The sequence below is a fragment of the Vicugna pacos genome, chromosome 11, assembly GCF_048564905.1.
Source record: "Vicugna pacos chromosome 11, VicPac4, whole genome shotgun sequence".
Lineage (NCBI taxonomy): Eukaryota > Metazoa > Chordata > Mammalia > Artiodactyla > Camelidae > Vicugna > Vicugna pacos.
This window is the reverse complement of record NC_132997.1, coordinates 74,013,028-74,040,708: the sequence shown is the minus strand read 5'-3', so window position 1 is coordinate 74,040,708 and position 27,681 is coordinate 74,013,028. Positions and strand designations below refer to the sequence as shown.

At 37.2% G+C, this 27,681-nt stretch overlaps 1 protein-coding gene across 7 annotated transcripts in view; it reads right to left on the bottom strand.

The window, feature by feature from the left end:
- Window positions 1-19,467, bottom strand: part of LCOR (ligand dependent nuclear receptor corepressor) — a 110,884-nt gene extending 91,417 nt beyond the window's left edge. For 2 of the 7 annotated variants that reach the window (XM_072971705.1, XM_072971709.1), the window contains exons 1-2: window positions 19,336-19,467; window positions 18,200-18,273 (exon numbers count right to left, since the gene is read on the bottom strand). Coding sequence is in view for 3 of the 7 variants with exons in the window: in XM_072971703.1 (XP_072827804.1) it covers window positions 19,336-19,432 (97 nt within the window). In the remaining 4 variants the exon portion in view is untranslated. Of the gene's footprint in view, window positions 1-18,199; window positions 18,274-18,565; window positions 18,745-19,335 lie in introns of those variants that run through there. The other 5 variants (XM_072971703.1, XM_072971708.1, XM_072971707.1 and 2 more) reach the window with 4 other exon arrangements.
- Between the last annotated feature and the right edge of the window lie 8,214 nt (window positions 19,468-27,681).

Here is a 27,681-nt window from a genome sequence, read left to right as displayed (position 1 = left end):
TAAGATTTGGATTCAGCAAATCTGAGGTAGGACTCCAAATTTTCTATTTTTACAAATATCTCAGTGGTTTTGTTCATGTGGTAAATACTATTAAACAGTGCTTTACATAGGTATTTTTCTCAAGTTTTCCAAATAGTCCTATTGATGAGGAGAATGCTGGGGGAATATTCACTTTCATAGCCTCAACATTCATTGTCTTATAGGTGACAAGACCATTAACTGAGTGAGAAGTAGGAGTGCATACGGGCTAAAAGAGAGCCACTGTGAGAAACTGCAGAAACTGATAAAGAATACACAAAAGAATTCCCAGTGCTAAGAGTCCAGCTGAGGCTTGACATCATAAATCAGAAGTAGCATCAATCCACACAGTTGTTTTTCCATCTATAAAATTAAATACCCACCTAGTAGAGTTATTATGAAGATTAAGTTACATATGATCAGATATGAAACATGTAGGAATAATGGCATATTGGAATTCAAGATTTCAACATTTCCAGATAATAAAAATGTAAAGTGGATGGCACTGCGAATATATGTCTACTCTTTTTATTCCAACAATACATTACTAAAACTCATCAATTTACTTAAATCATGTTTGTGGGGCTGACCTGGTATCATAACCAACAATTATAACATTGTTTCTTAGCTTAAAATGTCTTGTAAAATAAAAACAGCCAAAAAACAAAAATAAACTCTTTAATACCCAAATGGATACTCTCTTTATATTAATATTATGCTTAGTACTCTAAAAGATGACTGAAGAATTCACTAAGAAAGAATGAAAGAAGAGAATACCTTGTAGTTGTGAGTCTATTTTTGCAGCTTACTAAATCCTCCCCACACTGTACTGTGCTTGTTCTTTTCTGGTACAGTATCATTCCATCCCATTTCCATAAGGCCAGAGAATTTGTTTTTTACATTTTTTACCTATAGTAAGCTATTCATTTTCTGTTCTCCTTAGAGACATACAGCCTTTCTTGAACTTTAAAACAGTGTTAGTAAGGGCTTTTGGTTCCAAGTGATAAAAACCCAAACTAAATGGGCCAGAGCGAAAAAGGGTAGTTATCGGCTCACATAGGCTTTTTAGAACTCCATGAAAAGCTGGATCCAAGTGAAAAGCAGTATTTCTCTCCCAAGCCACTGCCGTCTGTCTCACACAGAGGTACATAGCTTCACTCACAGGCAGGCTCTCCGGCATGGTAGCTGTTGTTTGCTCATTGGCTAATAGCTTATCTACCCCAGAAAAAAGAGATCTCTTTCCCAAGAACTCTACCAGCCAATCTCAAGGCTGATCCCTGAACCATTCACTCACTGTGACCAATGGCCAGGCATAAGTCACAGGAGTGAGTCAGCCTCATCCAAACCACTCAAGAATGTTAGGAAAAGTGACTCCCTAAAGGAAATTTAAGGCACTACTACCAAAAAAGAAGGGAAAAGAGTCTGAGAAGGCAAAAACAAGATACACAGTACAGAATACATGACAAAACACACACATAGTTATTTCCCAAAACAATGGAGAAAAGATTTAGGGGGAAAATTTTATATCTAATTTACATGATTACAATCACGAGAAAGCCTATAGACTCTGAAGTCAGACAGTCCCAGATTCAAACCACCAGTTTCATCACATTTATGAATTACTTATCATTCTAGTTCTGTTCCTTTATAGTTTAAAAAAGAAGGTATCATGCTCTTTGCAGGTTGATGATACCTATTAAATGAAAAATGTTAAGCATGTACTATGTGTTTGATGAGTATCTACTGTCATGAATACTTCCATGAAGAAATGAAACTGATTTTTCTAAGGAAAACTGCAAATGGCCCCAATTCTTCATCCCTCCATATATCTAGGCACTTGGCCACATAACTTTATAATACCCATCCTACCATGATCTTGGGCTCAATCATGTACTTTGCTTAAACCGATGAGATATTAGCAGACATTACACAACCAGAGGGTTGAAAACTTGCTTCCTTATTTCTGCTTGCTTTGTGTACTTCTTACACATTATAGTAACATCCCTCAAGGTACCCTGGTAAAGGCTGAGAAAGGTAGAACAGAGTCTAGTTACTGCAGTCATCCCAATTTAAGTCAACCTACATAAGCCAGTCATCCCCAGACATGAAGCAAATCCAGCCAAGCTGCCTATCCAATCCAGAGCTGACTGTATGAAAAAAATAAAACTTCAGAGAAAACAAAAAAACTTTAATAAGACAGAGATAAGTAATTCATCTGATAAAAAGTTTAAAATAACCATCATAAAGATGTTCAATGTAATGAGAAAAATGGATGAACACAGTGAGAACTTCAACAAAGAGAGGGAAAATAAGAAAGTACCAAATAGAAGTCACAGAGCTGAAGAACACAATAACTGAACTGAAAAATACACTAGAGGACTTTAACAGCAGACTAGATGAAGCAAAATAAAGGGTCTGTCAATTCAAAGATAAGGCAGCATAACTCACCCAATCAGAATAGCAGAAAGGAAAATGAATAAAAAAGAAGTGAAAATAACTTACGGGATTCAAGGGATAGCATTAAATGGACAAACATTCACATTGTAAGGCTCCCAGAAAAAGAAGAAAGGCAGAAACAGAAATTTTATTTGAAGAAATGATGACTGAAAAGTTCCCTAACCTGGGAACCAAACAGACACTCAGATCCACAAAGGCCAGAGAGTTCCAAATAAGAGCAGTCCAAAAAGACCCACACCAAGATACATTATAATTAAAACACCAAAAGTTAAAGACAAGGAGAGAATATTAAAAGCAGCAAGAGAAAAACAACTTGTTACACACAAGGGACCCCCTCCCCACCGTAAGCCTACAGGCAGATTTTTCAGCAGAAACTTTGCAGGCCAGAAGGGAGTGGAACAATATATTCAAAGCACTGAAAGAAAAAAGTCTTCCAACTAATACTACCCTACTCAATAAAGTTATCATTCAGAAGTGGAGGAGAGATGAAAAATTTTCCAGACCAGCAAAAACTAAAGGAGCTCATTACCAATAAACCGGCCCTACAAGAAATGTTAAAGGGACTCCTTTAAGCAGAAAAGAAAGGATGTTAATTAGTAACAAGAGCACACATGAAAGAATAAATCTCACTGAAAAAGTAAATATATAGAGAAATGGTAGTGAATCAATCATTTACAAAGCTATTATGAAAGTTAAAAGACAAAAGCAGTAAGCAAGATTATAATTAGCTCAGGAATATATAAATAAAAAGATGTAAAATATGACATCAAAAACATAAAACATGATTTTATGGGGGGGAAGTAATAATGTTGAGCTTTACAATGGGACCAAACTTAAAAGTTGTTATCAACTTAAAGTAGATTGTTTAGATTTAAGTTGTTATATGTAAGCCTCATGGTAACCACAAAACAAACACCTATAGTAAATACACAAAAGATAAACAGAAAGGAATATAAGCATGCCACTAGAGAAAATCATACACTGAAAAGGAAGAAACGAACAGAAAACAGTCAGAAAAGAATGAACAAAACGACAATAAGCACATACTTAACAATAATTACTTTAAATGTAAATGGACTAAAATTTGCAATCAAAAGACATGGAGTGGCTGAATGAATTAAAAAAAAAAACAGACCCATCTATATGCTGCCTACAAGACACTCAGCTTAGATGTAAAGACACATGGACTGAAACTGAAAGGATAAAAAAGATACTCCATGTAAATGGAAATCAAAAGAAAGCTGGAGTAGTTATATCAGACAAACCAAACTTTAAAACAAAGACTGATAAGAGACAAAGAAGGGCATTACATAATGATAAAGGAGTCAATCCAACAAGAAGATATACCTGTGACCATTTATGCACTCAACACAGGAGGACCTAAACCTATGAAGCAAACATTAACGGACCCAAAGGGAGAAACAGTAATACAGTAATAGTAGGAGACTTTAATAACACACTTGTATCAATGGATAGATCATCCAGACAGAAAATCAATAAGGGAACATCAGCCTTAAACACGTTAGATCAGATAAACTTAACAGATATTTACAGAATATTCCATCCAAAAGCTACAGAATACACATTCTTCTCAAGTGCACATGAAATATTTTCCTAGATAGGTCACATGTGAGGCCACAAAAAAAAGGTCTTAACAAATTTAAGAGGACTGACCATAGCAAGCATCTTTTCTGATCACAATGGTATGAACCTGGAAATTAATTACATGAAGAAAATTTATAAATTCATAAATATGTGGAGATTAAACAACATGCTACTAAATAACCAATGGCTCAAATAAGACATCAAAAGAGAAATCAAAAAATACCTTAAGACAAATGAAAATGGGAATATAACATACCAAAATTTATGGGATGTAGCAAAAACAGTTCTAAGAGGGAAGCTCACAGCAATAAATGCCTACCTCAAATAATAAGCAAACCTAAAAAACCCTTAAATACCTAACTTGACATGCAAAGAACAAGGGGGAAAAAAAAAGAAAAAGACACCCAAGGTTAGCAAAAGGAAGGAAATAACAAAGGTTACAGAAGAGATAAATGAAATGCAGACTAAAAAGATAGTACAAAAGAGCAATGAAACCAACAGCTGGTTCTTCAAAAAGATAAACAAAATTGACAAACCTTTAGCTAGACACACCAAGAGATAAAGAGAGAGGATTCAGATAAATAAAGTCAGAAATGAAAGAGATGTTACAACCAATACCACAGAAATACAAAGGGTCATAAGAGATTATAAATAATTATATGCCAACAAATTGGACAACCTATAATAAAAAAATGGATCTCAAGAAACACACAACCTATGAAGACTGAAATCACAATGAACTATAACATCTGCACAGGTTGATTACCAGTAAGGAGGCTCAATCAGTAATAAAAAAACCCTCCCAACATACAGAAGTCCAGGACCAGACAGCTTCACTGGTGAATTCTACTAAAGATTCAAAGAATAAATAACAATACTTTTCAAACTCTTCCCAAAAGGAGAAGGAGAAACTCTTCCAAAATCATTTTACAAGGCCAGCATTATCCCAATAACAAAACCAGACAAGGACGTCACAAGAAAGAAAATTACAGGCCAACATCCCTGATGAACTAAGATGCAAAAATCCTCAACAAAATATTAGCATGAATTCAAACCAGATTAAAAAGACAATACATAAAAATACATATACCATAATCAAGTGGGATATTTTTCCAGAGATACAAAGATGGCTGATTATCCTCAAATCAGTCAGTGTGATAAACCACATTAACAAAATGAAAGATAAAAATCATATGATCATCTCAACAAATGTAGAAAAAGATTTGACAAAATTCAACATCCATTTATGATAAAAACTCTCAACAAAGCAGGTATAGAGGGAACATACGTCAACATAATAGATGCCATATATGACAAGCCCACAGGTAACATCATATTTAGCAGTGAAAAGCTGAAGGCTTTGAGGAAAAAGACAAGGATGTATACTCCCACCACTTTTATTCAACATAGTACTAGAAGTCCTAGCCAGAGCAATGAGGCAAGAAAAAGAAATGAAAGGCACCCGAACTGGAAAGAAGTAAAACTGTCACTACTTGCAAATGACATGATATTTTAAATAGAAAACCCTAAAGACTCCATCAACAGACTGTTAGAATAAACAATTCAGTAAAACTGCAGAATAAAAAATCAATACACAAAAATCTGTTGTGATTCTATACACTAATAATGAACTTGAAGAAAGAGAAATTAGCAATATACAGATTCAATGTAATCCCTTTAAAAATTCTAACAGTATTTTTCACAGAAATAGAACAAACAATTCTAAAATGTGTATGGAACCATAAAAGATCCCATATAGTCAAAGAAATCTTGGGGAAAAAGAACAAAGCTGGGGGCATCACATTCCCTGATTTCAAATTATATTACAAAATTCTAGTAACTAAACAGTATGGTAATGGCATAAAAACAGACATATTGATCAACAGAACAAAGTACAGAGCCCAGAAAAAACCCCACACGTATATGGCCAATTAATTTATGACAAAGAAGCCTAAAATATACAAATGGGGAAAGGACAGTCTCTTCAATAAATAGTGTTAGAAGAACTGCCATCCACATTCAAAGGAATGAAACTGGACCACTACCATACACTCAAAATGGATGTAAGACCTGAAACTATAATTTTATAAACACCTAGAAGAAAATATTGGCAGTATGCTCCATGACACAGGTCTTAATGATGATTTTTTGAATCTGATCATCAAAAGCAGAAGTAACAAAAGCAAAATAAACAAGTGGGACTACATCAAACTAAAAAGCTTCTGTACAGCAAAGGAAACCATCAACAAAATGAAAAGGCAACCAACCAAATGGGAGAAAATACTTGCAAATCATATCTGATAAGGAGCTAATATCCAAAATATATAGAGAACTCATACAACTCAATACAAAAAACCAACCAACCAAACACACACACCACAATTTGATTAAAGAATGGCCAGAAGATCCGAACATTTTCCCAAATACTACAGATGGCCAACAGGTACATGAAAAAATGCTCTACACCATTAATCACCAGGGAAATGCAAATCAAAATCCCAGTAAGATAGCACCTCACATCTGTTAGAGTGGCTATATGCAAAAAGACAAGAAATAACAAGTAGCAGCCAGAATGTTAAAAAAGGGAAACTTTTCCATTGTCAGTTGGAATATAAATGGGTCAGCCACTGAGGAAAATAGTATAAAGTTTCCTAAAAAAAAAAGAAAAATTAAAAAGAGAATTACCATACGATCCAGCAATTCCACTTCTGGGTATTTACTTGAAGAAAACAAAATACTAATTAAAAAATATGTATGCACCCCCAAGTTCATTACAATAGCCAAGATATGGAAACAACCTAAGTGTTCACTGATGTATGAATGAATTATTTAGCCATAAAAAAGAACGAAATCTTGCCATTTGTGACAACAAGGATGGACTTTGCTAACACTATGCTATACCATATAATCTCTGTTACACATCGAATGAATGAATGAATGAATGAATGAACCAACCAACCAACCAACCTCAAAGGTACAGAGAACAGACTGGTGGTTGCCTGGAGTGGGTAAATCTTTTTTTCAATTAAATAAATTGAATAAACAAAATAATATGCATTTATATAATTTTATATGAAATGTAGATACAACTATTATTAGCTAAAGGAGACTAAGTTTCTCTCACTTTTTGAGTATGTAGCTAATGCTCTTAGTGAGAAAACTTAGGTATGTATTTTACATGAGCTTGAGGAACTGTTGCCCATTCCTTAGACATCGTGCTTTGCACATAAAGTGAATAGTCTTTATTGTCATGAATATTTTATAAGACAAACATCTTTGAGCACATTAGTCAGTTTAGCTCTCCTGCCCTGTTATACACAGTATGAATATTCTATTTCCTGATGGATTTCATGTCAACCATTCCCAAACTATTCGACAGTGAAAATCAACACAAAAATTTATATCAAAATACTGAAATTAGAAGGCTCTCCAAGACATCTTATTTTACAGATAAAAAAACCAAGATGCAGAGATTAAGTGATGTATTTGCTCAAAATCAGACAGTTGTAGTCATACTTATACCAGAACTACTTAGGTTTTCCCCACTCCCTTCCACTGCCTAAGATGCAACTATTTTTTTACCTAAGAAAAAGCATGTAGTAGTTCTTAGCTGGCAAAAAAACCAAAAATTGAGCATTTTTTGCTACTCTGTTTTGTAGAATGTACCAATAAATGTGATAATGTTAATGATACATAAATGTCATCACCCAAACCATTACAGAGAAGCTGTAAATACATAGAAGCTTTGGATAGATCAATTTAAATTCTAGAGAATAATAATTGTTATATATATAAAAATATTTAAGAGAAACTTTTATTTTAGTATATCCAAAGAGCAAATTCTATGCATCAGCTTCAACAGATATTTTTTTCAAATGATCTATTATTTATTAAGCAAAAATTAAATTCTTTGCCTTTTACTCAATTCTCACAACCCTCCTACACAGTATTTACTATAAGAATAAACTGCAATTAGTTCTCTCTACATTCTATTGTTGGTAAAGTGTGAAGATAAAATTTGTACTCAGCTGTCTGACTCAAAACCACATTTTGCTGTTCTTTTAATATGCAAGTGTTCCAAAATGGGCCTCCAAATATGGTTAACAGTTGAGGAATTGATGAGAGGAATTAAACTTCTGAATGCAGAGTACATTTAGCAACCTCTTCCATTCTACCAAGATACAATCTTTAAAGGGTTAGCTAGACATGGTTAATATTTGAAAGGCGTTCAAATTTATGTTTAAATTTTTTTGTCCAGTATTTTTTCTCTGTAAGTTCAGAAGTTTTTCATGTAAACTGGTGTAAAAAAAAAAAAGGAAAAAAAAAGAAAAAAAAAAAAGAACTAATGCTTAATTTCAACAAAGGTTGCATCTCATAAGTTTTTAAAAATTCTTAAATAGACAAAACCCAGAAAACTATTTGCATTATATCAAAATAAAATTGTCTGATGGACTTAATTAACAATGCTGCAAATAGAGCCAAAAATATTCACTAAAAAAGAGTACACATAACTGAATTCAGGATGGTTAATTTCATTCTCTTAACTATGACCACCATTATTCCTACTTCTAAAGTTATACTTATCTCCATGGGCTTCTGAAGATATGTTTCCCCAGACTAAAATATATGTTTATTTTAAAAATTAATTCAGTTTACTTCTCATTTCATTCCATGTATTTACAAACATACATCAATTTATTTTAGATGCACAGAGACAAAAAAAAAGTGTATAAAGAAAAAATGGATCTACATAAAGAAAGATGAATGAAAAGCCTGATCATGCAAAAGCAAGTAACTCATTCCTGAATGAACATTCTTTGCAGATTCCTAGGCTACATTATTGTATCAAACATCTGAAGATTCTGTATATTTTGCTGAGTAAGCATCGTTTCAGCACCAAGTTTTAAAGTGTGCTGCTTACTTCATAATTCAGTTATATATAATAGCAACAACATCATTATCAGGACTGCTTATACTTCTGTTCTGAGTCACAAAAACCAGATATTAGCAGCAGCATGGCTTGACAGTAGAACCTTCCTGTTCCTTCATATAGCCTTTATTCTTTACCTTCTTTTCTACTTATAACTGGATATATATTCATATTTCTCGAATCAGTTGATTTCCTCTGGATTACTTGATTACTTTTCTGTCTAGTTTTGTTTTTCTCTTTCTCTAATTACTTGTTAAAGAATATCTGACAAAATATGGATTGGCTAACTTAGGTTACTAAAAGTTTACTCAAAGTATTTTACCTAAACATCTTCATATGATTTTAAGAAATAATTTCTACCATGGAATGTCTGAGAGGTAATACATATTTATTCATCATTTAACAGGAGTGAACCTTCTGCTTTTTCTAAAATAAAGTTTAAGTCCTCAGGAAAAGAAAAAAAGGCAAAAATTGTGTGGGTCATCAACATCTCTGGTCCTTTCTCCTTGCTACAATGTCAGTTCATTTCTTTATCAGTGGAATTATATTAGAATACTCTTCTCCATTAATTTATTCTCTTGTTTTTAAAAGATCAAAATCTGTGGATAATTCAATCTTCTTAATAGTTTAACAGTCTTGACCTAAACAACTCATTCAGGTTGGACTATCACCTATGCGGCCTACTTTTTTTTTTTTTAAAGAAAAATTAAGTCCCACACAGATTTACAGCTTCTGATAATTCCTACCTAAAGTCTTCTAACCTAATGTGGAAAATTCTAGTTTCTCTTCTTTATCTTTACCCCATATATGAATGTACCATTGTCCTTCACCAATAAAATGTAATAATCTTTGATTTGGGTATGTTACATAAAATTAAACAAGGTTCTCTGCCAAAAGAGAGAGGGGCCAAAGGGGACATTATCTATTAGATAAGACTGTACATTAGTAGCCATAAGCCATGGTTCTTGAAACTATTTTTAATAGATATATTTGGACCTGACTCTTTGTATGCCTCTTTTAACATGCCAAAATCTATTTTAATAAATACACAGAAAATGTATGCATCCACAAATTAATATATGTTGTACAAGTCTCTTATGGAAAACGGCTTTATCACTTTAATCATACTTCCTTTTGAAAAGTCTGAATGCAGCAAAAGTCCAGTACCTTTCAAAAAATTGTTAGAAATGAATCTGTATTATTTCATTATTTTTATCCTGATGTATTCTCTCTCCAAAACAAAAAACAGATCTAGACAGGGTATCTAACATATTAAGCATCATAAAAATACTGCTAAAGATAATACGTTTCCAATAGGTAAACAATAAGTAAAATTTTAGTATACTGATCATTGAACACAGGGGATATATTAATTAAATCATTTAAAAATAACTGTATTAATCACTCACAGAAAAATGACCAGCTTAAAGGTTTTTTTCAGTAACTATTCCCAAAGATTTATAGACTTATTGCCCATCCATAATTAAAGTATCATTTTATTGTGATCACATAAGCTGAATCAATGCTCATTTATACAAGATAAACTTCATCTGCTTCCTTACTAGCTGAATGAAAATTCACATAACCTAACACATATGATGATGGGATTAGTAAGTATTCATACCATTAATCATGCAATTCACACTTCAACACAGGCACATATTCACAAACATTTTTGTTCTGCTCACTTTTTTATTCTTAGTGAAGGTAAGGAGCTCCCATTTTAACTTGATAGGAATTTCTCCCTATTACCTTTGTCACAACATCTTCCTGCATCTACTGACGAAGAATTAGTCTAAGACCAGTGATATAATTACCAAAATACGGTATAATTTTTTAAAATTTGTCAATCACTACTTCCCCCTCTCAGTCATTATACACGACTCAGCAATGTCCCTTTTCATCACACATTTTGAAACATTTATCGCCAAGTGCCAAATCAAAGTCACAGTCAGAAAGTTAAAACTAAGAAGGCATTTGGTTAAATTTCAGGAATCCTGAATCTTGAACTCTATCTGCTTTACTGTTCACTCCTCCCACCCCCCTTGAGGTCTCTGGGAAGGATTAAGAATAGAAGAAAAGGCCAGGCACCTACACACTGTTACTATAAGGCTTTTGTTACAAACTTCAAAGTGCCCTGTGAACTAAGCTGGTCCATGTGGAAGGCTCACCAAGCTTAAGACCGGGAATCACTTGGATATCCTTTCCTGTTTCTCCTCTTCTAAGCCTATGCTCAGATCTCAGCCAATGGTGAAAGGAGGCCAGTCTAGCAATATATGAAGGAAACTAAGCCAGTGGAAACATTCAACTCAAAAACCTATTTAGCTCTGACAAAACTAAAACATTTGAGAAGAAAAAGGAAAGACAAATTGGACCATAACACTAAAGAGAAGGGGGCAAGGCATTCTAGGCCGGGGAATTATGTTACTACTTATGGTAAGATTATAAGTAGAGACACCAGAATTCTTTAATGTAATATAAATCAAGTAAACTATCAGGAGTCAGAAACAAAGAGAGGCAACTTGGTGGAACCAAATAGGAAAGTCTAAAAGAAGGGCATAGGCTTTCATGTTTTATAGCACAGGCTTTTGAATTCCCATCTCAGGTCTACCACTCTTTAGCTGAGTGACCATAAATGAAACCCTTAATCTTTCCAAATCTGTTTCTCCACCTGTAAAACAGATATTAACATCAAAGGGATCTTCTCTGGCACATAAAAAAATACTCAACATAGTAGCTTTTAAGCTTGTTTTTATTAATAAAACAAAAATCTGTCTTTTCCATATTCAGATATCTTATTTCTTTAAATTTATGAACCACCTGATGGGGATGGGAGGTGGCAAGAGGGACACAGTATTATATAAGAAGGTTACAAAAAGACTGCATACTAAATATGAAGTCTGGGATTTTCCTTCAAAATAATTTAGTGGGAACGCAATTAGCTGATGTAGCCGGGTGTTCACTAAACTATTCTTTCTACTTTTGTGTATGTTTAAATTTTTTCAAAATGAAATATTAAAAAAAAATTCCTTTCCCTTTAATTAATATGGTTGGGAAAGTTATAATATCCCTTCTACCTTTCATAAATCACATATCTAAAAGATGTAAGAAAGGTACAAGAGAACTGGGGAATATCCTGTACGTAGTTATAGAGGTAAATACCCACAAATGATCTAGAAAATATGCCTACATTGATTGGGAAGAAGGGAAGCATTCAGGTAAAAACCCACAAATACCAATGTACTGGAGATAATTTTTAAAAATGTGAAAAACAAGAGCATCAAACTGAACATAAGCATGTCTTAGTTTAACAAATTCACCAATTCCTTTCTCTACACACGTTGTACACATATTTTTGAAATTTGTATAAACCAGTAATTCTAAAAAGTACCAGTGGAGCTGGTTTCCTATATTATATCAGAGATGAATTCTGTTATAACATGAATTTTTTTTGTAGTAAATTCATATTTTAACACGTAGGGAATGAAATTAAAGATACACCCTGTAGATCCTTTAAAATTATTTTTCTTCTCATATATATCGGGAGTTTAGGAGAGGGAGAATGTGCCTTTACTCTGGAAAATTCTAAAAAGTCAACTAGTAAGAAAAATATATACAATAATCACTTATTAATAATGATAAAATGATTCCGATCTTATGAAAAATAAGCTAATCATGAGACTGAATAACAGTCACAGACTTCTAGTATTATCAGTCAGAATGAAAATGCTCATCATACAACAGTTTTCCCAGTAAGAATAATTCTCAAGGGAAATAATATTGGTGTTCACACCTTCTAACCCAAAGTCAGTCTGGATGTGTATCATCGTAACAGATGTAGAAAACTACACCGCAATTTCACAGAGCAATTAGAACAAATTAAGTTAAAAAGTCTGCTTCTGGAAGAGTTCAATTCTGTGTTTTACTTTTACATGAAAAGTCAGGTAACTATTTCAAACACTTAAATATCATAAAATTATTTCTGTGGATAAGAGGGACGCATTTATGCTAAGGGAAATCCCCTGATTATTTTAACAGGAGTTATTACTCAATATTTCCCAACTGACCAATTGTTTCTTAATACCCATCTTTATCTTTCTACATTTCTAAATAAAGACAATAAAATAATATGAAAGTTTTCTAAAAAATATAAAATGTGTTATGCATATAAGATGGTAACATCATGAATACTAGAATTAGACCAGATTCAGACAATATGTCTACATTGAGTAAAGATAACCCTTTCCACCCAGGCTTTTGTTATTCACTATTTAAAACTCAGGCATAGAACGGATTCAGATAATGCGTTTTATGTTATTTGAACTTTAAATATGAACCCTCACTATAAAATAAGATTTGGATAACAAGAACTTAGAAGGCTTGGATAGCAAAGTATATCTGTGTTATTACAAAACTCCATCAAATAACAATTTTAATGATTCATAGAAAAGGATGTTAAAAGAAGCCTTTCCTAAGTAATTGTGGTTCATTCTGACTACTCTATTACCATATTCATTTTTCCCTTCACAAAATATACTGCAGATAATCTTCTAATCTGTAATGATTCTCAAACTGAGAGTATTAAGAGAAAAAAATGTTTGCAAATCATATATTGATAGGGATCTAGTATCTAAAATTTACTCTTACAACTCAATAATAAAGAGACAAATAACAATGGGCAAAGGAACTGAACAGACATTTCTTCAAGGAAGATAAACAAACGGCCAACAAGCACAAGAAAAGACGCTTGAATTCAGTGGTCATTAAGGAAATGCAAATCAAAACCACATGAGATACTACTTCATACCTACTCACCAGGATGGCTACAATCAAAACAGACAGACAATAACAAGTGCAGACAAGGGTGTGGAGACACTGAAATTCTCATACAATGCTGGTGGGAATATAAAATATTGCAGCTGCTTTGGAAAACAGTTTGGCCATTCCTCAGAAAGTTAAGTTATTATATGACCCAGTAATTTCATTCTTAAGCATCCCCCCCCCCAAAAAAGAGGTGAAAACAAATGTCCACACAAATAAAGCACTAACATTCACAGCAGTATTATTCATAATAGGCAAAAAGTGGAAACAACTCAAATGTCTGACAACTGATAAATGGATATACAAAATGTAGTATGTCCATACAATGCAATATTATTTAGCCATAAAAAGCAATATGGCGCTGATACATGCTACTACATGGATGAGCCTTAAAAACATGTGAAGAAGACAGAAACAATAGGGCACATATAATATGATTACATTTATATGACATGTCCAAAATAGGCAAATCCACAGAAACAGAAAGTAGATTAAAGGTTTCCAAGGACTGGGTCATAGGAGGAATGAGAAATGACTTCTAATAGGTACAGGGCTTCTTTTTTGGGTATGAAACTGTTATAGATTTAGATAATGATGTTTGCACAACCTTGTGAATAAACTAAAAACTACTGAATTGTATACGTTGAGAGTGAATTTTGATATGTAAATGACATCTCAGTTTAAAAAAAGAAAAAAATTAAGGGTATGGGCCACTGGACTTGGGGTATTTCCTGCATACAAAAGACAGTTAATAAAATTAGCTAGTAGTTCACAATGGAATTATCCCCAAAGCAACGTGCAAGTGTAAGGAACAGTAAAAAGATTTTTTAAATATTTGCAAATAGAGTAAAGATAATTTGGAAAGTAGTGATGGTAGGTCTTTAACTTAAAAAATAACAGCTTTATTCATTCACGTCTACCCAATATCCAGATTCTGTTCAGCAGATGGGTACACATAAAGGAAATAAGAAACAAGAGTTCAGAGGTACATTAAAACAAATCAAGCTTCTTTGCTGAGCTTGCAGGCCCAGTTCGCAAACCAGGAAAGAAAACAAATCTCACTATTTTATATATACACCTTTATTTGCCATAGAAAATATTTTACAGTTTCCAAACACCAAATTCAACCTCTAAGGATAAAAATTTGCCATTAAGGGTATTCAAAGAATGAATATGCCACTGATTTTAGGCAATTCCAATTATGAGTTCTGTGCAAGAGAATAAGATACAGCCTCCAAATGAGCTTACTTAAGAAGAGATGCTATAGTGGATGACAATAGTCTCTGCAAGGGGATTTTTTAAAAATTTATGTCATTATTGTAGAGTTTCACAATGGAATTTTTAAAAAACATTCCTCCTCTGAGCTAAGGAGAGATGTGTGTTGAAAATCCCAAATTGCCTAACAAAGAGAATCCATTTTAACTTACATTAGAAAATCCAACTAGCTATCTCTGAATCCGATCACCTATATATGTCTCCTACACAAATCAGACTGCAGTTTAGATAACTCATTCTTGTCATTTTGCATTGTTGCTTATTTGTTTCACATGACAGGAATGCTTTTTCCATTTTCATCAAAATGAAGCAAAAATCTGCCACCTTCTTCATGAAGCCTCCTTTCATCATCTCAAGCAATTTCTTTCACTTCTAAACATCCCCAGCACTTCCTTGTACCACTGTATGGTACATTTTGCCTTGTGCTGAATACACTATATTTCTTCTAAGGACTATAAGTTCCTGAAGGTTAGTCCCCAATATCTCTGTTCGCCCACAATGCCTGATATAAGGCAGACGCTTAGTATGTATCTAAATGAAGTAAGTATGCATTTACCTAACTGCTTTTTGGTCCTAAAAACAGCACTAATACAAGTAGCTAAGTAATTAGGCAAGTATTCAGAAGTGGCAAGTCCTCACAGACAATGAATACCTAATTTTCACTCTGGAAGAAATTCCATGCCATCCTGTGCAGCCCAATAAGGCTAAAAAAAAAATTGCATTATTCACAGGCTTCCTAAAATTGCTCCAATTATAAGCACATTTGAGGGAATTAGCTCAATTGGAAATAACTCTTAAGTAAGACTCAACCTGCTATCCTTTTTTGGCCAAGCTAGAGCTAAGCTGAAATCATCACAACTTTCCACACACTGGGAAAAGCTTTTTGAGAATATAGTAGTATGAAGAGTAGCCAAGCAATAGGTTACATCATATCAGGCAGCAGAGAGAACCTCAATCTTCCTGGAATGAACAACCGTCCCAGTCCCAGAGGATGCCTCAATAATCACCTGGTTACCAAATATCCATCTTGATCATAATCACTGTCTTAACCTGCTAACTCCAATTTAACTAAAACCTAATAATGGAAACACCAAATATCTCCATATGCACCTCCACAATCCTGACCCCCACTTCCCTCCAAAGAAAAGTAGAAGGGAGAATTAGATTTTGGAAATGAGTGAGAAGTCACTTTTAATCGAAAGACTGCTACAAATTAAGTATCATTTATAAACCAATGACCCTAAAGCATTAAGATAATCAGTCAAGAGAATCAAATAGAAGGTTAACTGTTCAGAACCAATCCCATTAAAATAAAAGGAATTATTACATATGCTAATGACAAAGTTGCCTTTTGCATTGTACATAAATAAGGATCATTGCCAGCTCTCTTACATATAGAAAGTTAACATTACAACTGATTTACTTGGAACCCTCTTGTTAAAGAACAAAATCACATATGATAAAAGGGAAAATATGAGACCTAATTGATTTTAGTTGGGAGACTATCAACTATAAATTACTGCTCAGATTAAAATACCGATCTGCACTATGGACTCTAAATAATCTCCTGAACTTTACTACCTGGAGAGTGGAAATTTGGAGTTACAAGTATGCTTTTAGAAAAGTGAACACCAAATTAAAATCCTCTCTCAAAAAAATGAATCTAAAATTTGATATTCAACTCACATATTTATAGAAGGGTTTTAATAGTCAAAAACCTCGTGTAGCCACAGTAACTTAACCACTAACACTAACCAATGACTGATAAAATGGGGGACTGAGGTAGAAACCAAGAATTTAGAGCAAACAGAATTAGAAAAAGATAAACAACCATCTAAACAAACTAAAGCAACAGTAACTTGAGAAATCTATAAGGTTATAGCTGTCAATTTCAAAATCTTTTAAAAACTAAAAAGCCCTACTGAAAAGAATCATTTAAAAAGTGAAACAAATACAAGAACTAAATTCTTCAAAATAATTTCAAGATTTTGTATTAACACACTTCTGAAAACTCATAAATTTCATGCTTCTCAAAACCTCCTACATGCCTTTACAAGATCTTTTATATGATGATTACAAATAACATAATTCAAAAAACGCTAAAGCAAACGTATTGTAGATTTGAAAAAAAAATAAAACAAGTAGAGACAGAGTAAATGATAACTGATTACCAAAAGGCTGATTCCTGGAGGGCAGAGCTGGGCTTGGATTGGCAGGAGGGAAATTTTAAAATATATACACAAGACAAATTACACCAAAAAATGGATTTATGCCTTTACTATTGTTATACATAAACAAGTATATATTTTAAAACGTACTTTTAACCTTTGGACAACCAAAGTTATATCAGATACCAAAGCATTGTTGCCTATATTTATTTTGATGTTACTACAATCGAAAGTCTTAAAATTCACATACATTTTCATAACGAAACACCGCATAAATGGAAAGGCTTATATTCTCCAAGTAAAGGTTACCTTATTTTTCACTTGTTTGAAGTTTCAATTTTGTTTTTTAATCTATTACAGAAAACATCTCTTGTGGGACATTGTAAAGGGCATACCCTCCTGTCAAGCCAGAAAGCTCAAACACAAAGACACTGAGCTAACCAAGTGCTGTAATTCTTCCAAACTGAGCTTCTCCACACCCCCTCCACCCTTCCCCCCAACAGATATGTCTATTAAATCAGTGTCTGTTCTCCCCCTCGCACAACAAAGAGAACTTCTCACCGCATGAAATTGCCGCTGAATGGACACCAGAAAGCAGGATTTGCATAATTCCTTCCAACGAAACCCTGTCGGGAAGGAGGGGATGAGGGGCCCAAGCGAACGGAATCTCCTAGAATATGCTGGGGAAGACCTGGTTCCCAATATTCCCCACGGTGGGGTAGGGGTGGGAGGGGTTGGAATTCTGGGCCTCCCCGAGGACTGGGCGTGGGGGACGGAGGACGACGAGAGAGCATTTCCCCACAGATCAGCAGCACTAAAGCAAAGATGGGGAAATAACAATGCTGGAGGACAGGAGAGTCAGACACAGGACCGACTGGGGCTAAGGGGCGGCGGGCGGAGCGGAGACACCACACGGGCCACTTACTTTTTGGAGGGGGGTTAAATATATGAGTTAAGCCCTTATGGTCCCGCCGGCCGCCGCACAGAGGGAAACGGGACCTTGGGAGAGAAAAACAGACAAAACACACAGTGTGAGAGGCGCAGCTCTGCCTGACGGCCCCTCCCGGGACGCCCCTGTCCACACTCCCTCCTGCCCGCGGGGAAAAGGCCACCCGAAGCGGCCCGAGGTCCGGGAGGCGGGGGGCGGACGGGACTCTCGGCGAGGCGGCGGCTCCGGCAAATCCCCGGAGGGAACAAGAGCGACCCCTGCTCCAGCTTCTCGGTGGGACCCGGTCCCACCCCCGCTTCCTCCCGCCGCGAACACACCGAACACAAATACACACACACCGACCCGAGCGTCGAGGATTAACTCCCCGGCCGCTGCCGCCGCCGCCGCCCGCAGAGGAAGTGCAGCCGCTGCCCCCCGCGGCCATGACACCCCACTTGGCTCGGTCAGGCGGACCCGGGGCCTGTGACAGCTCCAGCTCCCTCCGCCCCCATCTCCACCTCACGCCTCGCACACGCCCGAGCGCCGGGCGCCCGCCCGCCGCCCGCCGCGCGTGCACGCGGGGACAGGGATGCGCGCCGCCGCCACGCGTGGGGGAGGGGCGGCGCGGGACGCGGAAGGCGCCGGTCAGAGCCGAGTAGAGGGGCCGAACTACGGCCCAGCAAGCGCCCCGCCTCCAACCCCGCGCTAGGCTCGGCGGGACCGGCGGCAGCGCGCCTCCGGTCAAGTGGCAGTGCCGCCGGGCGAGTCTCCACAATAAGCCAGCGGCGGCGCCGGGCAGCCGGGCAGGGAGGGAGGGAGAGGGGAATGGAAAGGGGGAGGGAAAAGGGGAGTAAAGGAGGGAGGGGAAGGGCACGCGCTCCCGCCCGAGAGCCCGCCCCAGGGAGGGCGCGCGGAGGGGAGGGACCGGCGCGAACGCGCTCAGGCCCCAGCCGGGAGAGCCCTCCCGGAGGTCGCGCGCGCCGGCACTCCGGGGGGTGGGGGAGGGGGACGCCCGAGCCAAAGAGGGCGGGCGGGCCGGAGCAGCAATTGCTCTGCCCCGGCTCCCTCCCTCGCCTGGGGCGGCCGGCGGCGGGGCGGCCCGAGGGCTAGAGGCGGCCGGGGGAAGGTCTCACCTACACAGTGAATGAGCTTGTGGCGCCACGAGTCCAGTTCTTGCCGAAAGCCGCGTCTCTCAACGGAGCATTGCTGCCGCCTACACACCCTCGCCATCTTCTGCCGCCCGCCCGGCCCTGCCTCCGCCGCGGCCCCGCGCACGCCCAGCCGCGTCGCCCGGGGCCGCGCACGCACCCGCGGCCTGGGCGTCGCGCCTCCAGCCGGGGGCGGCGCGGGGGCAGGGCCGGCCTCACCTCGCGTTGGCCCCGGCGTGGCCCTGGGGGCGGTCTGGGCGCGCGCCCGCCCCGCGCGCCGCGCCGCGCCGCGCCGCGCGGCCAGCTGGCCTGTGGTCCCCGCGTTTCGCGACCGCTGCCGCCTCTGGCTGCCCAGAAAGGCGCCTTCCCACGGCCGCGGCTCAGCCCTGCTGGCCCCGCGCCGCCGTCCCCGTGCTGTGCCCCAAGGCCACGGCTGCCTTTTCCGTTCCCTTCCTGGGGCTTTTTGTTTTTTAAACCAGCCCCATCACTTCAAACTTGCCTGTCGCCCGACACCAACTGTTGCAAGTTCTGTGGTAACTGCTTCTCTGAACTTCTAGGTCGAAACTGCTCCTCCCAGGAGCCTAAGAAGCAGAATTAAGAATAAATGCCCGGATGCCCGTTGAGGCACTGAGTCCTAAAGTTTTCAGAGGTGAGAAGGATATATTTTATTAAGTCATTCCAAGATAGCCGGCTCATGTAAACCCAGAGAAAGTTGAAACTAAGTTTTAAGTTAAATAAAAAAGTGGGAGGTTTCTACTAGCAAGGCTGGTCACGGACAAAATTCTCAAGTTGGTGTGTTCAGAACCCCTCCTGTGTTGTGTGGAAAGGGGTTTAAGTTCGGCTAAAGTAAGAATAGTATTTCAAAAGAAGCATTAATTAACAATAATTAAAGGAAAATGGCTTAATATTTCAGGAAAGGACTCAAATATTTTCGATAACTACGGGGATTTTTAGGCAAAAACCTGGAATAATTAGATCACTCTCGCAGGGTACTACCTATTCCATTTAAACATGATGCTGATCTTAATTACTTGACTGTTATTTGGGAAAGAAAGAGAAAAGAGAAAAAAGAACGAAAGGGAAAGGGACAACGTGCAGGGGTTGGGGTTGGGGCAGGAACTGAATGCAAAACAAAAATTAAAAACAGAAAGTAGATCCCTCTTTACCAACAGGCCCAGTACATTAGGATTCTAGCCTCGACCCCCACCTTAGGAATTTAAGATTAAGGACGGTGCATTCCTGCTTTTAGATATTTAAATTTTAATTTGAAGACTTAATTTTAATTACTGTAGTAGGTAAAACAAAGTCGTTAAATACTTGACATCAGGGATTCCATTGGTGTATTGATTTTTGTCTTTTCAAAGGCTGTGGTCCTGGATCTCTGAACCAAGCACTTATGGTATGGCGTGTCCATCCATAAAGAGGTGTACACTAGGTGGGCCTCTTGGGTAGGAGGGGTTTGAGAATAGAAAGAGACTAGAAAGTCACCTTCAGCCCCCTCCACCATGTTAAAACCAGTAATTTTCCACAATTCTCAGGAGTCTACAATAATTCATTGGCTTAAGAGTATGTCAAATGAACATGAAGAAGCTATTGAGTCAGAAAGTATTGAATTTATGTGTGCATGAAGCTGTCCTGAGTGGTGAGGGGACTGGACAAACACAAGATAAAAGATTACTATGGACAGTCGTCCTGCACGTGTGACGGCAAGACATTTCTGTATCGCCACCTGAAACTTCCTTTTTTCACCGCTAGGTGGTGGGTTTGAGTCTTTCGTAGCTTTAACCAAGTTTCTATGGCTTTTTGGAAGTATGTTTCATAAAGTTTCAAATGAATGGACAACATGCGACACTAAAATGAGTTAATAATGAATGTGTTCCATTATCCCGTATAAGTTATTTAAAAATCATCAAGCCAAGGGTATTACTTCCTCAACACAATCTCTTTAAGAGTATTAGACATACAGATTATAAGAGGGTCCTAGAGACTTGAGAGACCAACTCTAATATGAGGTATAGTTTCTCTACTTTGAGATATGGATTTGGAAGCCCAGACAAGTAAAGTAACTTGACCAAAGTTACATAGCTGCTGGGTACTGAGAGGCAACAAAAGCCAGAAGGCAGGTTTCCCGTTTTCTAATTCAGTGTGATTTCAGCTACTCCACTTTGAATTGCAATTACTGCTTCATTTATTTTAATTTGGGAACCAACATGTAGTTGACCTCTCACAAAGGTCTCTCACAAAGGTCTACTTGGAGACAAGGGTACGGGAACAATAATAATAACATGTATGAAATACCTACTTATATGTTTAGCATTGTAAATTTATTTTATACCATCTGAATAACAATGCCATAAAGTAGGTATTATTTTTACCTACTTTTTGCATTTTCCAGATTAGAGATTCAACATTCAGAGGAGTCAAGTGCCTTTGTACAAGGTCACAAAGCTACCAAATGGCAGAACCAGAATTCTGATTAAGATCTCTCTGACAGCAAAATTCTCTAAATTGTCCTGAAAGTAGAAGCAGGACTCTACAAGCAGAGGATTCATTTAATTCTGTATAAGAGATGATGTCCCATTGCACAGGGAGTAGTTTGACAAACATTTTGATTTCCTATCACATGTCAGGCAGTGTCCTAGGCAGCAAGGATACATAGATACCTAAGACATAATTTCTGACCTCTGATGCTCTTGGTTACCCTGGAATAGGGCCTTAATTGCAAGCCCTTTCCCATTCTGGGGAGAGTCAAGCAGTATAACACAGTGGCTAAGAGAATAGAATCTGAAGACAGAGCTTGTCTGTATCCTGGCTCCATCCATTAGTAGCTGTGTGACCTGGACACAGTTTTCTGGTCATCCATTTCCCCATATGGAAAAGAGAATAATAGTCTACAAGATAGGGTTTGGGTGAAAATGAAATGAAATTTTAGTCATGTACAGTACCTGACACATCAGTAGCATGGAATGAGTATCAGTTCTCATGATTAGGCCTTCCTAATCTGTCTCCCATCTGTCTAGCCTGCAAGGTGACAGGAAAGCGAGATGCTTGTGCAGTTTGGAGTCAATCTGTGACAGCATGAAGGAATGATTGCATGACTATGGCCTTTGAAAACAACATTCTCTGAGTCATCTTTTATAGTTCTTACAGTGAACAATGGATACAGAAAACAGAGTACATAAGAAGAGTAAGCTCTGTCTGTGAACCATAGAACTGGTTGATCAATATTACAGCAACCTCGTGTCTCATTAGTTGGAGGTGGCATGTAACAGGGTAATGACCACAGAGAAATGAGAGGATGAAATGGGTTGGGACCTCTAAGAAAGAAAAAGTGTCCTGAAGTGAAATTAAAAAAAAAAATATGTATAGTTAACAGATACTTTTTAAAGCATTTTTCATTGGATTAAGTTATTATTCCTCACAACAACCCAGTCAATTTTCCCCATTTTTTAAAGAACACAGAGAGGCTGAGTAATTTGCCCAAGGTCAAAGGTAATAGTAGATTTGGATTCAAACTCAGGTTATCTGTCTGCAGAGACAGCTCTTTAACCTTCACACTTCTGCCTCAATCCTACTAGGGGAAATGGGACCTAGAATGAGACAAGACCTAGACAGAAGGGAAATCCTGTCACTTGGTGGAACTACTCATGTCAGGGCTCTTCTTGTTTAGTAAAAGACTCAGAGTTTCTCTCTTCTCAGTCTGTCTGCCTGTGTGCCACTGGCCTGGAAAATTGTATGGCTTTACTTTATGGTGTGTGTGTGTGAAATCTATTTTTCTTTTAAAGTTTTTTTGAGAGATATTTCGCATACCATTCACCCACTTGAAGTGGTTTTTAGGAGATTCACAGAGTTGTGCAACCTTCACCACAGTCACTCTTAGAGCATTTCAGTTAGCCCAAAATGAACTTAATGTCTGTTAAAAGTCTCTCCCCATCCCCTGCTCTCCTCAGTCCCTGGCACCAACTAATTTACTTTCTGTCTTTATGAATGTTCTTATTCTAGACATTTCACATAAATGGAATCATACAACTTGTGATCTTTTGTGACTGATGGCTTTTACTGAACACAGTGTTTTCAAGGGTCATCTGTGTTGTAGCACTTATCAATACCTGCTTCCTTTATATTGCCAAATAATGTTTCATCATATGGATATACAACATTTTATTTATCCATTCCAGTTGATGGATATTTTGATTATTTTCACTTTTTGGCTACTATAATAATACTGCTATGAATATTTGTGCATAAATTTTTGTGTGGATATATATTTTATGTTTTTTTTAAAATATGAGTATGAATGTTTATCATACCTATTTTGAAATAATTTCAAAGTACAGAAATATTGCAAGAACTACCATATCCTCTTCACTCAGATTTCCCAATTGTTGATACGTTACCACATCTTCTTTCACTCTCTCTTTGTAAGTATCTGTATACATGGTTTCATTGTTTTGGTTGTCTTTTAATGAACAATCTGATAGAAATCTACAGACTTGTTACCGTATCACCCCTAAACATCCAGTGTGTATATGCACAAAGACTCTGTTCTTCATAACCGAATTTAAATAATATTTTCCCTTCTCTTTATTTGTTCATTCATTGACTTGTTTATTTCAATATGGACTCAGGGACTCCTGTTTCATTCAATGGGTTGTAATGTTTTGCTGTCATTATTTATTTTCATGCTCAGATTATCCCAGTTTTGGCTAGTGGGAGTTCCTTCAAGCTGGCTTTTTGTCTAGGCATATCCCCATCATTCTATAAACATTTCCTTACTTTCTGATACAACTAAATGTTTTAGGTTTATTTTGTATTTTCCCTGTGTCAGCTGTGGAGTCAGTCATTTCTCCAAGGAGGCCTGATTACTTTTGGTGGAGGATAGTTATTTAGAAATCAAGATCTGGGCTCTCAGTGTGTTCACTGCTACCAGGGTATCATGGTGACTAGGTCCTGTCAGCTGTCAAAGCTAGGAAATATATATATGTATACACATACATATACACATGCATATATTTACACCTATTTCTAAATGTATTGTCAAATATATTTTCAAACCATGAGTTTACACTGATGTAGTCAATTCCAATCTAGCACCTTTGAGTACCTGTAAACCTTTCCCTGCTCTATATTTGTAAGTCGCTCTTTGACAGTGAGAAATCAGGCTTTCATTTTCTTTCATATTGACGTCTGTGTGTACACACACACACACACACACACACACACACACACACACATACTTATTTGCTTGATCCCGTCTGTATTTTAACATTTCTTGATCACATTAGCTGCCTCCTTGGCCTGCTACCTCTGCAGCTCCTTCTCCAGAGTGTCATCTATTTGGCCATCACTCAAATGCTATCTACTTGATACACCACTACCCAGTGGATGTCAATGGGGAATTGACACTGAATGACATCATTCTCTGCCATTACAACCACAATTCCAAAAGGAGTGCAAAAACACCTTCCAAAATTTATAAAGAAAAACAGAAGGTCTATGAATAATTATACTAATTTTAAAAAGAAGAGCGAAGAAAAGTATGTTAACGACATGGAGATATGCAGCCTAGATCCACCTTTGAGGAAGAACTCGCTGCCCAGCTGTGGGAAGTGTGGTTACTACCCAGCTCTGAGCTGCTGCAGGGTCACCCTCAGCTGCTGAAACTGTCTTGCCCAAAGTCACAACCTGCCATGGCTGCCAGGATATAATATAGCAAGTGGGCTAGAAAAGTCTGACCATTCAGCCTCTGCAGAACACTCTGACAGTTAATACTACTTATTACAAAATGCTTCACTGGGTTGGCTGAGACTTTATCAACTTGCATCTTAGTTTGATTAATTTCTCTGCCCAGTTCTGCTTCCCTCCCTTCCCTTTCACAGGTGCTAATCTTTAATAAACCTTTTGCATTCCAAAGTCCATCTCAGCTTCTGCTTCCAGAGAATCTGACATATGACAAGGAGGGATTCATTCTGTTAAAGTGGTCCTAGCATTACTGTGATACTAGCATAGGAGGAGGGAGATCATGGAGAATAATATCTTTGTGGCTTTTGTGTGGGAATAACTTAATAAGTAAATTCAACCCCCCAAAAAGCATTATATATATACACAGATATATTGTATTTTACATATATGTATATATAAAGTATTTTATTACATCAAAGTTAACGGTCTATAGAGGATACCATACATACAGATTTATGTTAAGCATTTAACAGATACTTGACAGATTGGAAGAAGATATTTGCAACATCAAAAACCAACAAGGAATTAGAATCTAAAATATACAGGGAAATATTTCAAATTGAGAAAAATGTAGGTAACCCAATGGAAAATTGGAAAAGAGCATAATCAGAAAATCCAAAAGTAAGAACACTATATGGCTTACAAGTGAATGAAGAAGTACTAGGTTTCGCTAGTAATCACAGAAACATAAAAATATGAGATAAGATGGATGAGATGAATAAAAATATAATGTACTCCAGAAATTGATACATTGTAACTGACCAAACTTCAATAAAAATTAAAAAATGATAAACAAAATAAATAAGTAAAAATATGAGAAAAAGTTGGGAAGGTTGTTGAGTAGAAACCCTTATGTGAGAGTGTGAATGGGTGCCCCTACGCTGGGAGCAAACTGGCCATACAAGATCTATGTAGATTCCGTGAACCAGGGTCTTAGATCCTGAGACAAGAATTTGAGTAGTGTTTTAGGGAGATGATTCCAGGACACATCAGTAGGGAGTGGGGTAGTGATACAGAAGGAAAGGAAGCCAGTTAAGAATGCATTCTTAAAATCAAATTACTACTGTGGGCAGCTGAAGTTAATCACTCTAGGGACGTGTAAGACACAATGCCTCAGATGAACCCACCTGAAGGATGAGGGAGCTGAAGTATTTATATATAAACCCCCGTGGTCATTGGTGAAGAGTTACTCTAAGTGCAAGGGAAGGATTAATTTCCCAGACTTCTGTCTGCCCTGTTCATAGAAAGGCAGAACATGCTCTAGGAGCCAGAGAGAGCCCTCAGGTACAGAGATGCAAGTGCTGGTAAGTGGAAGTTTGGGGCAGCTGAACACCAAAATGTCAAGGTCAAAGGACATAAGAGTGGGGCATTAAAACAGTATCTGCTATACCCAGTAATACTGCTTCATTCTGGCATGTGGTCATGAGGGAGGTATACCACTAATGTTAGGTGGAATTTTAAGTTTATAAGATATTTTCCCAAATGACAATAGAATTAATTGACTAAAATATAAGCAGTTTCAAGAGGATGTAGGGATAAACTTTAAATATCTTTAGCATTATCTTTTATTTCTTTTAAGGAATGAGTGAGCTTTTTTTCCATAAGCCCTTGGAATCATATACTGTGCTGATCTATATTTACCTAAATACATAGTATGTTGTTCATCTGCCTTTCAGGAAAAAAACAAACAGTTTACTATTGTCTTTATTAGGTGATGATAAAAAAGAATCACCAGAAAGAAGTTATTTATAACTAGGTAGCAAACAAGGCAGTTTCCATGGAAAATCTGTTATAATTTTTTTTTCTGTTATAATTTTTAAAGCCTGAAAAGGTATAAAAATGCAACTGAGTTAGGCAAAATGAAAGTATATAAAAAACCAAAAGAAGTCCTCAAAGAATAATTTAATTAAGAAAAATAAAGTTTGGTAAAATCATAAAAAGTACTTAAATATCCTAGCTGAACTTTAGCAAAATGTGCATTTCAAAGTTTATATCTGATAATTTTCCTATCTAACAAAAACAACTCCTCGTTACTGAGCAATCTAATTTGTTTTCATTTAATCTTTTAAAAGATTGGTTATTCAGTGCCCACTGTGTGCCAGCTATCTAAACGAATAGGTGACTTGTTCTGGTCAATGAACTAATTTTGAGCAGAAGTGATGCATAATGCTCCCAGACCAGGTCAGTTTTCAGGGTCTGAAGATGCAGGTGCAGAGTCATTAGAGGTTTAGATCAACTTCAAGGTTGGAAGCAGAACAGATAGAGCTGGATATAAAATTCACATCTGCTCACTCCCTGTACAATGGTCTTTTGATGCTGGGCCCATAGTAGTATGACAGGATATGATATATGATATATGATATGATGCTAGATTATCATAAACAGTAGTTTCATCATTGTAGATGAATCTTAATTATGTTCCTTGCAGACAATACATTAATTATTACTGCAAAAAGACAATGTAGACATCTTAACTACCTATCAGTTTAGGGGAAAAATCAGAGTAACTTATTTGAATTTACGCAATAATGACAGAAGCTACATTATCACTAATAATGATAGAAGACTCCAAGCTAAGTCCTGAGCTAA